At 39.3% G+C, this 11,651-nt stretch overlaps 1 protein-coding gene across 1 annotated transcript; it reads left to right on the top strand.

Annotated features, from left to right (window-relative positions):
- The first annotated feature begins 113 nt into the window (after window positions 1–113).
- LOC119347630 (sulfate transporter 4.1, chloroplastic-like) lies at window positions 114–10,433 on the top strand. Its single transcript, XM_037616232.1, has 18 exons — window positions 114–522; window positions 613–930; window positions 2,039–2,087; window positions 2,195–2,396; window positions 3,642–3,810; window positions 4,554–4,619; window positions 4,711–4,818; window positions 5,465–5,572; window positions 5,641–5,706; window positions 6,962–7,022; window positions 7,168–7,295; window positions 8,303–8,344; window positions 8,641–8,757; window positions 8,832–8,883; window positions 9,152–9,290; window positions 9,406–9,491; window positions 9,640–9,716; window positions 9,835–10,433. The coding sequence occupies exons 1-18, from the start codon at window positions 121–123 to the stop codon at window positions 10,135–10,137; spliced, it is 2,493 nt and encodes an 830-aa protein (XP_037472129.1). The 5' UTR covers window positions 114–120; the 3' UTR covers window positions 10,138–10,433.
- Window positions 10,434–11,651: the final 1,218 nt, after the last annotated feature.

The raw sequence follows: 11,651 nt of genomic DNA, 5'->3' as shown, positions 1-11,651 counted from the left end.
TCCCACGTTTTTCATACTACATCGAGACACGTCAACTAAACTTACCCCAAATGCGCCCGTTTACTTGGCCCCTTTTGTCCTACACGCAACAAGCAATCAGTGAATGCATGCGATGCACACATGCCGACATGCTGTCCAGGTACATCGCCGCGCCCCGCTATCCCGTCCGGCTACATCAACGGGCGGTCGACCGCAGAGAATAACCATCGCTTGAGTAGGACCGTCCGATCGCCCCTCCCGAATCCGGTCGTCGATACCGCGGAGAAGCGTACAGCCACTCCCCGCTTGCTCCCCACATCCTCGTCGGCTCGTCGCGCGTCCCCACCGGCCTCCGCCTCCGCTTCGGCTCCTCCTGCTCCTCTCCCGCCGGACTCCGGCAGCGGCGCCTTCCCCGATCCAGCTCCCAGCCTCAGCTGCCCAGCCATTTCCACCGCGTGCCGCGCAACCGTGGTCTCCCACCTGCCACCTGCCTTCGCAGCTGTGGCCACTGGCCGATGTTCGCCTGATTTGCCCCGCGCAGCGGTGAGCTACTCAGCTCAAAATCGCTACCATTGATTCCCTTGTGTCCATGTCTCTATGATTGTTCTGAAGGACCAACTGATCAATTGTAAGGTATCCTCGAATCCAATGGAGAAGTCGTCGTTCGCGTCGGCGAGCTCGGGCGAGCTCACCGCCGCCGTTTACGGAGCAGGGAGGCCGGTGAGGGTGATACCGCTGCGCCACCCACTGGATGCGGCTGTGCGGGAGGCGGCCGCCTCCTCCTCCCCGTCACCGTTGTCGGCGGCGATGGAGAGGGCGCGGGCGATGGGGCCGTGGGAGTGGGCGGAGGCGGCTCTCCCGTGCTTGGCGTGGATGCGGAGCTACAGATGGAAGGACTTCCAGGCCGACCTCGCCGCCGGCATCACTGTCGGCGTCATGCTTGTGCCTCAGGTACCCTGTTACTCTGACCATTTGTGGTAGTAGATCTGTATTTCTTTGACAGTATCGACTAGTATTATTCAGAAAATGCCTCAGTGACCAAGTCAGTTGAGATTATATTACTTAAAAAATTCCTTTGGCCCCCGATCGAGCTTATTGACGCATTGGTTGTTTGAGTTCAGGAAAAAAAACCTATTGGTTGCTCTCTTGCTTGCCTTGAAATATGCTTGGTGACAGTTCATGCAAAAACTATTACTACATTTTTTCTCCTTCTAAAATGCTACTGTATTCTGTTGAAGCTTGGTTACTGTTCATTCAGAGATCTGAAGTTGTAAATACGGCTTAATTGAGCACAAGGGAGTGTTACTATAAGCAATTTGTAGATTTCATATATGAGTTGTTTTCAAACAACACTGTTACTCAATGGAGTTGTAATCTGTAATGCATTCAGTGAGATGGGGAGGTTAACCACTATGGAGCTTACTTAAATTGCTAGTTGCTCACACCCATTGTGCTAGAACATTACAGAGTTTTCATTTGTGTAACTTGGTTGGACTGGCTAGTCACCTACACCCACTGTTAGCACGTTGCAGAATTGTATTTGGAGCAATTAGGTTGATTTGCCTGCTAGAGAACACAGTATTTTCACGTCCTCTTTCGCGTGCGATCCTTCATGAAAGTTTGGCTTGTTAAGTTGGGACGAATGAGATCATAGCAGCCTGTGCATGGGGAAAATATTAGGCAGTCACTCCCGTGTTCATGATTTTCCAGTGTACCAGGGAAAAAGTGCTATAATTTTATTTGATGTGTTCTCTGCAAATTTTGATTTGTATTTGGTAAGTATCTGTATATTTTATTTGAACTGATCTATTAAAAAAATGGTGGTATGTTGCAGAGATTTCTAGATTAGCTGAACCTACTGGTTCTCCATACTAATTTTCATAGAACAAGTGAGCACGTCATCTCAACTTATTCACATAGCTTGTTGTTTTCCCTAGTTTCTTACAAATTAGCAACAAAAATCCTGTAGACATGTGAACTGTTTTCGAGTTCGTACCCTCCGCCTGCTTTGCTTATTTGTCTTAAATTAGAGCATAATCAACTTTGTACTGTGTTGTAGGCAATGTCATATGCAAAGCTCGCTGGGCTTCACCCAATTTATGGGCTCTGTAAGTGTTTACGTCTAACAGTGCCCCTCTGTTTTCCCTTTTTTTCTTTTCAAATGAGCGGCTAGTTAATCCAAATCATCTCTTTTTATTTGCATTGTGATGAACAGACACAGGCTTTGTCCCACTATTTGTCTACGCGATTTTTGGGTCCTCACGACAATTAGCAGTAGGCCCAGTGGCACTTGTTTCTCTGCTAGTGTCCAATGTTCTTGGGGGTATAGTTAATTCATCTAGTGAGTTCTACACGGAGTTAGCCATATTATTGGCATTCATGGTTGGAATATTGGAATGCTTGATGGGATTGCTAAGGTAATTCTGTTTACTGAGAAAAGTTGGTGTTCCTGTTTATCAATTTAGGAGAAATTGAAATATTGAAGCATTAAACATCCTCCTGTAGAGAAGAAAATATGCAAACATGTATACAGATTTTCTGTTATACTCTTCCTTATTGTATTAGTAACATAACAATGTGCATAGCTCAAACGTTAACCTGCTAGCTGCATTATCTTTGTCTTCTGAACTATATCTTTTGGCAGTGTTTTTACCTAAGCGCTAAGTCTATGTTTGGATGGTGGTGAAAGTTTAGCCTACCAATTTTTGGTCATGGCCAAAATTTTGGTGTTTGTTTGGATAGTTACCAATGTCCCTTTGCCGACTCTAGTTTATTTTTCTTGCCAATGTTGACCCAACTCATGGGCAAGCAAAAGCTTGGCCAAAATTTTGCATGGAAATCTTGGGCTAAAAGCAAACACACCCTAGGTTTATATCCCTTATATTGTCTTTTTGGCACAAGTCCACATGAAGTCATGTCATTTTGCAAAAAGGGACATATCAATCCCTGTACCGAAAAAGGCTTTCGCCCCGCTTTATATTATAAAGCAACTGCCCAAGCCAAACATCCAACAAGGTTCAAACATACAAACACACGAAGGTCTAGCACAGACAGGTAGTCAAAGGGTTAATGCTGAGGGCACAGCTCAACAAGCCCTGAAAAAACAAAAAAGCTATCAATCCCCGTACAAAAGCAAGCAAAGCAACATGTGCTTATACTAACGTCAGTACACGGTATAAAAACAGACAAGTGCTGCATCATGGACTATTCACATGTAGTGCTCACTTTTACTAGTTTTATGGAAAAACACTAAAACAGACAATCAGACCTTCAGAGATTGAACTTGTTTTGTATCTTTTTGGGATAGTGCATGGGTTGTATCAGATTCCCACTTATTTTGTTAAGACTTACGAAAGTACCCAACCAGTGATCTAAGTGTGTATTCTTCTAGTAGTTCTGTACAGAGACATAATCCTTTTAATAGAAAGGGAACACATCCTGGTTTTGGTAGAAGAAGCCTAAATTGCTCATTCTGCACAATGGTCACTTAAGTCCTACTTTTATCAGACTAAAATGCTCCTTTTCTCAAAGTAGATGGACTAACTGCATGTTTGCCTGTCTCTTCAGGCTTAACTATCTTCCTGATTCTGGGGAGATCTCAGCGGCATAAGCCTGATTCTCATTGATGTTGTGTAACCTGTTCATTATTTTCTTCTTTACAGACTCGGCTGGCTTATTCGTTTCATTAGCCATTCTGTAATATCTGGATTCACTACAGCTTCGGCCATCGTAATTGGTTTGTCCCAAATCAAGTATTTCTTGGGTTATAGCGTTACAAGAAGCAGCAAAATTATACCACTTGTTGAGAGTATAATTGCTGGAATAGATCAGGTGGAATTTCTTTGTCCGTGTAAACTTATTGTTACCTCCTTGTCAACCTTCTTTTTCCTGCCTTCCTTTAGATGCACACTGCTTAGACAAAGCATGTTAAATTGGCAGGTGTTATAATACGCAGATGGCTAGATAATCGTTTGATAGCCTGGGTGTTCATGTGTGAGCATCAGTTAGTTAGATAATGTTGATGGTGAAGCGAAGATAGACATACAATTTTATTTGCTTGTGATTTGTACAACTTTGGCATAATATTCGCGTCTTGTTCTGTAAAGTATCTAGCTTTTCTCCTACCTGACCACATCAAAACTTGGATCTGTTTCTGTATGTAACACTATCTATCTGCTGCTATGTTGACTGTAAACTGGGTCACTGAGATGAAATCATGGATAGTTAGAAGTTTATAACTTCCTACAAGCACCTTCATACAGTTATCACGTCTCATTTTTTTATGTTTCACTATTCTTGCTTGACCTATCTTCCTATTAAACCTCTAATTACCGACTTAATAACGGAAACCAGATTCTTTGAACATTTAAAATAAGATCGCTTTCTTTTTTACTAGTGAACATTAAGTTTCAAGGTCTGCCATTTATACAGATTAGGCTCCATAAATCAACCTCTATTAGGCACACTACATAGTGCATACATTAAAGCTGTTTGTATTTCTCTTTCAGATAACGAATTTCTGGTATTTTATGCTTACATGGTCATTATATTAATAAAGCAGTGCTGCTTTGCAGTTCTCCTGGCCTCCATTTGTAATGGGATCAGCGTTTCTTGTTATTCTTCTAATAATGAAAAAACTAGTAAGTTTATATTTCTATATTGATTACATTTATTCATTTGCAAAATGTTTCTTAGGTTTATTGTTTTTAATGGCATCTTAAATTCTTGCAGGGAAAAACGAATAAAAATTTACGTTTCCTGAGAGCTTCTGGTCCACTAACAGCTGTTGTTCTTGGAACATTGTTTGTGAAAATATTCCGTCCACCTGCCATATCAGTGGTGAGTAAGCTCCTTCTATTGTGTTGTCCTGAATTATATGATGTTATGCATAAACAGTAAAATAGCTGTGAAACCTGTACCTTGGTATGCAATTTTTTTCATTTGACATTTGTTCTGATGACTCGTATGTGTCCTTTGAGGCTTTGGAGAGTTTTTGTGTGCATGTGTGTATCATTAAATGTTATGATTATGGATGACTCTTCAGATATTTTTGCAATACAAGGTTTTCTGTGTAAGTCCATGAAAATAGTATATGAGGTGCGTTATTTCTGTTTTTTTTTTCATTTTGTAATTCAAATGTGCGCCTACGATAAATGTTTTTTTTTTCATTCATTATAAGTTCTCATCGAGTCACTGGTGACAGACTGCCACAATCAACCCTTATGTTGATTACCTGATTGTCACTTTGGCAAAGCACACATCTGGTAGATACACCCTCCGTCCGAAAATACCTGTCATCAAAATGAACAAAAAGGGATGTATCTAGAACTAAAATACACCTAGATACATCCTCTTTTATTCATTTTGATGACAAGTATTTCTGGACGGAGGGAGTATTTTTATTTTATCAAGTTAAATTTACTTTTATAACACATTATGATGGAAAACTACATCACAAGTTATCCTCTGTTTCTTGAGTGCCTAGGTAGGTGAAATACCGCAAGGCCTTCCCAGTTTCTCCATTCCTCGAGGATTTGAACATCTGATGTCCCTAATGCCAACAGCAATACTTATCACTGGTGTTGCCATTTTGGTAAAGCATGTTCTATTTTTTTTTTTACTTTTGTTAGTGACCACTAAATATGCAGTATATAATTTTAGGAGTCTGTTGGGATCGCTAAAGCGTTAGCTGCGAAGAATGGTTATGAGTTGGACTCCAATAAAGAGGTATATATGCTGCCATAAACCACTGACTAATAATTAGTTTTTGTTGGTACAAGCTGTTCACATTTGTTCGTCAAATGCAGTCCTATTTTTTTTGTCATCTTGTGTAATTAAATAATGGGTTCCATGCACAACATCTCTGTACATGTAATATATTTGCTCATAGAAACTAGTTGGTGATGATATTTTATTCTGTAAGATTGTGAATATTGCGTAATGGAGGGTGTATTGAGCCTCAAGGGCAAGTATAAACAGAGGTGTGAGACTTGAGGGCCTAGAGATCGGCAAGACGAGATAACAAATCATATCCTACCAATTATAGAGATATTGTAATAATATAAGATGTTCACCTTGGGGTCACACCAACCATCTGATCTGCTGCCACCTCTAAACTGTGATGGGATTATGCACCACCAGATCACCTACCAAACTCTGTCTTGCCAAAAAAAAAATCTTAACATGAATTTTGCAGATACAAGGAGCAGCACCTCAATTCAATGAAGCAAATAATCTTGTCCTTGCTAGTAGTAGACTGTAATTCTTTTGCATGCATAGCTAAAGCCTATAAGTATTTTTTTTGGAAGCTCCTACTTATCATAAAATTTTAGTGATGATGTCATTTGCGAAGAATCAAACAAGATGATTTAGGTCCCTTTCTTCCTAGTTTCTATTCCAGTTACCTCACACTTTCAAATTTGGGATTTTTTCTCTCTCAAAAACGCAGGAGAGGTGCGCTTCATTTCATTTAGAGAGAAAAAAAGGAAGGGGCAAAAAACACCCCCTACCACTAAACACACACCACCACACACGCCCCCGCTAAATGATAATGTTCCGTGGTGATCAAGATGCCTGTTCTAGATGGTAACACTGGGAGTTTTAACTAGTGATTATTGTTTCCAGAGGATGGATGTCTCGGTCAGTTATTAAACAACTCTGAAGTGATGTGGGAATGATACACCACGGTTTGATTTTTCATCACAAGCCTAATGGTACAATTTCTACCTAACAAAATTAGTTGTCAAATATGGAAAAGTTGACTGCATATTTTTCTAGGACCTCATGTATCTTGGAATGTACTCCCTCTGTAAACAAATATAAGACCGTTTAGATCACTAGTGTAGCATCGTTGCAGAACATTTTTTGTTTACAGGAATATACAAAATAATTTATGCATTGCATGTAGCAGTTTTCATTATTTCTAACTAATACTCTCATTGTTAAAAATCAACTCTTCTGATGAAGTTTTCCTTTGTTACAGTTATTTGGCCTTGGCCTATCAAATATATGCGGTTCATTCTTCTCTGCATATCCTGCTACAGGTAGAATATTAATCATATTTAATGGAAAATATCTGTGCTACTTCATTTATCTTCATTTCTACTCTATTCTTTACGTGAAAATCACGATGCTTAGTTACTCGCTAGGCTTTAGAAAGCTGATGATTATCAATGGATGTCCATGCAGGCTCCTTTTCTAGGTCTGCTGTGAATCATGAAAGTGGGGCAAAGACTGGATTGTCAGGAATCATAATGGGCATAATAATTTGCAGTGCTCTCTTGTTTATGACACCATTATTTACTGATATACCTCAGGCAAGATTACCAGTGTGTTGTTTGTTTGGTAGCACTCCTTCAGTTTATTTTGGCATGATAATACTCACTAAGTAACTATTGTTGGATTGCTCAATGGAGTTCTCCATCTGGGCACCTTCTTTGCATGTTGCTGTTCTGTACGCCTTTCTTCCATTGATGATATACATCAGTATAGATTAAATGTGATGCATAATTTCACTATATCTTAAGGCCCTTGCTAACTGTATCTTGTAGAACCTATTTAATGGTAAATTTTTCTAAAATTTCCTGCTGGAATCAAACTGTTATTGTAAATTTAGGCAAAATTAAGCTTTCGCAATACAAGCCTTATATCGGTGGTGTATATTTATTTCACAATTTGAGTTCCAAGTGTGAATTTCCTCGCAAAAACAAGAGTCATGTTTGAGTTTAACATTTGCATTTTTTTGTTTTTAAACTATTAATGATATGAACAATATAGATTAGATATGATCCATCATATCACTAATCACTATACCTAAAGGCCCTTGATTAGTATACCTTTAGAACCTATTTGGAATGCTCATATTTTCCAAAATTTCCTGCTGGAAATGAACTGTTCTTGTAAAATTCTGGTAGAATTAAGCATGCATCATAAGCCTTGTATCTGTGGTGTATATTATTTCACAGTTTTACTTTTCTTGCAAAAAAGAAGAGATCAAGTTTAAGGCATTTGCAGATTTACTAGATCAAATTTATATACATCAGGTGTATAAAAAGGTTACAAACAAATATTTGCAATTTATCATGTTTAAGTTGAAACTCTTAAGAGACAAATTAATTGCACAATCTTGTTTGTTAGAATGTACCACTATGCAGAAATAGAATTTGTTAAGGTCCACTTTTTTAAAATGGACTAACAAAGTTTATTGGCAAACATGTCTTCAATTTCTTTCCAAATAAAATGTATATCTGCGTCATAGTATACCTGTGCTTAACGAGATCTAAGTGCTATATGCTTACTTACGTTTTCATCTCATTTTTCCCAGTGTGCATTGGCTGCCATTGTGATTTCTGCTGTCACTGGCCTGGTAAGGACATCTAAATGCTCATATTTGTACATACTGTGAACCACTGTTTTTAATTATTTGTACTACATTGTCAGCAGGCAATCATTAACTTCTGGTTGCCTGCTGCGCTGGCAATGTAGTACCTTTTCCCAATAAATAAAGCTATGTTTATTTCTTTCCAAATTACAGCGTACGGTTTCTGCTCTAATTTGCCATCTCAGTTCTTTATTGAGCTCTCTTTCTTCTAACGGTTCATTTTTGTATTGATTTAAATCATTTCGCACCTAATTTCTCATGGATATTGGGACTGTATTTAGGTAGATTATGAAGAGGCCATCTTCCTGTGGGGTATTGATAAGAAGGATTTCTTTCTGTGGGCGATGACGTTTGTTACAACCTTAACTTTTGGCATTGAGATTGGTGTCCTTGTTGGGGTAAGTACATGGAAAATTTTCAGATTTAGTATGGAGAAGAATCATTTATTTGATGGTAGCACTTTCCTTTGTAGGTCGGGTTCTCGCTGGCATTTGTAATCCATGAATCGGCAAATCCGCATATAGGTAAGTAATTGTACTAAACTAGACATGATGAGCACTTACAATCTGCTTGATAACAACACATCATTATTTCTCAAAGTCAGCAACCACCCTTGTGTCTCACCATGCTCTTCTATTGGACCTTTGATCTACTAGTATTTCTTCACTGGAGAGTTTGAATGATCTTTGCCATTGTTTTCAATTGTTTTTTTGTCAAGGGTTTTTATTGCTTGGTTTGACTTTGAGTCTGGTCTGCAGTATATATTTAATAGGTTTTATGGCCCATCTACAGCTGTTTTGGGCCGTTTGCCTGGCACCACTGTGTACAGGAATACATTGCAATACCCTGAGGCTTATACATACAGCGGGATTGTTGTTGTCCGTGTTGATGCGCCAATCTACTTTGCTAATATAAGTTACATAAAAGACAGGTCAATCTCTTCATCTGTTTAAGCAGTTTGTCTCATTAAGATTCTTTGTTAGCCTGTTGCCAGTTTAACCTTTCCAAAAAAAAAAGATGCAAGTTTAACCAAAATCCTTTATCAGGTTGCGTGAGTATGAGCTCAAACTCCCAAATTCAAACCGGGGACCTGATGTTGGAAGGGTGTATTTTGTGATCCTCGAAATGTCTCGTAAGCCCTTTATTTTCTGTTGCAATGTTTACATGGCGCAGACAACACTGCTGCCTGCAACTAATTATCTCATAAAAAGAATCTCAATTGTACTTGTCAAACTACCTAGATGAATGGACTAAAATGATGGAATTTTATTGGCATGCAGCTGTTACGTACATCGACTCGAGCGCTGTTCAAGCTCTCAAGGACCTGCACCAAGAATACAAAGCACGCGACATCCAGGTTCTTACTCTCAGCAGTTCTTCTATTCGCTAGTTCAGTACTCCATGAAAAGAAATAGTAAAGATGCCTGTGTGGAGCTAGCATTTCAAACCCTTGGAGGCTTTTTGATTGATTGCAGATTGCTATAGCGAACCCTAACCGGCAGGTGCATCTACTGCTGTCAAGAGCGGGCATCATCGACATGATTGGCGCAGGGTGGTGTTTCGTCCGAGTGCACGACGCGGTGCAAGTATGCCTCCAGCATGTGCAGAGCTCATCGTCGAATGCCATCAAGTTATCCCCACAGGCGTCTGGGAACTTGACTGAGTCTCCCAAGGCGCAGCAGCGGTATGGCTTCCTGAGGAACCTCTGGCAAGCACAAGACGGGAATGGGAGCGCCGGTGACGAGGCCCAGTCGTTGCTGCGCCAAAACCTTGTGTAGCCAATTGTATTTGTGTTGTTGTGTATGCATATAGACTGTTCAGGAAAAAAAATTAAGGATGTAATTAGTCAGTCCTCCCTTGTTTTGTTGTTAATAGAGTGGGAATTTAGGACTGTGTTGTAAAAATACAGTGTAGATACGTCAGTAGCATCTCTTGTCGAGTCACCAGTTATCTGTATAATAACAATGTAATCTGTATCACAACTCCACGGGGTAGCGATCTGGCTACCGTGAAAATTTGAGATTCTTGCAAGAGAAAAAAATGATGAATGTATATGCTGCTGCTGTTTCAGTTCTGTGGTCGATTCCTGTCCATATCCCCTCCATATCCCTCGCAGGTTTGGGATTCCTAAGGCCGCGCTTGGCATGAGAGTATTTTTATACATCTGTATTTATTTTACAGGTGTATAATACCGGTCACACTTGATTTTGAGTTCGAAAGAAAATGACCGACGAAGGTCTGTATAATTTACAGGGGTATTGCGCCGTGAAACGCCAATCCAATCAGGGTCTAAGGGTGTGTTTGGTAGCAGTTCCTACAATAGCATTGTTGTTCACCTTTGAGACATACTAACTGTAGACATGTTGAGTATATGCATTTGTTGTTATTTGGTAGCGATGTATGTGCTGAGATATTCAGGTGAGACTTTATTTGGTAGCTTGCATGTGTTTAGACCCCGATTTTTCAAAAATTCAAACAAATTTTAAAATTCTGAACATTTTTCTGAAATTTAAACAAAATTTTAAATTCTGAACATTTTTTAAAAAATCTAAAACATTTTGGAATTCCTTTTTTGAAAATTTATACAAAATTTGATACTTTGAACATTTTTTAAGAATTTAAATTTTTTTTTAATTTTTTAGCCTTTTTTGAAAATTTAAACAATATTTGAAATTCTAAACATTTTTTTTACAAATTTAAACAAAATTTGAAAATCCAAACTTTTTTAAGAATTATTTTTTTGAAAATGTAAACTGATTTTAAAATTCTGGACATTTTTTGAGAATTGAAACAAAATTTGAAATTCCGAACATTTTTTGAGGGTTGGGGCGAGCATGGCTACCTCCATGCACCCTATCTGAGCGTGCTCGACTCAGCATGGTCGAGAGGCATTTTTGCATGAGATGGCATAGTCAAGGTGAGCCATACACCCTGCCAAACAGTCAAAAGTGGGTTCTATAGGGAACGTTTGAGCTCATGCACCCTACCAAACATACTCTAACTGAACAATCAGAGTACGCTGGAGCTCGTGAAATAAAGTTAACCTTTGTTTTATGTTGAGAAGAGATAGATAACTTGGGCAGCTGATGTCGGAGCATGTTTTACAATTAAGAAAAATTCACCCATGGTCCCCAAACTTGAGCTAGAGCTCACTTTTAGTACCCGTACTTCAAAATACCCGAAATATGGTGTCTCGATTTATCAAAGGGGTTCACCTACAGTCCCAAATATGGTTTTGTGTACATATCTACTGATTTGGCATTGGTCCACTAGATCCACTTGGGCGCTGACT

The sequence above is a fragment of the Triticum dicoccoides genome, unplaced genomic scaffold, assembly GCF_002162155.2.
Source record: "Triticum dicoccoides isolate Atlit2015 ecotype Zavitan unplaced genomic scaffold, WEW_v2.0 scaffold70943, whole genome shotgun sequence".
NCBI lineage: Eukaryota > Viridiplantae > Streptophyta > Magnoliopsida > Poales > Poaceae > Triticum > Triticum dicoccoides.
This window is presented reverse-complemented; position numbering and strand designations above follow the sequence as displayed.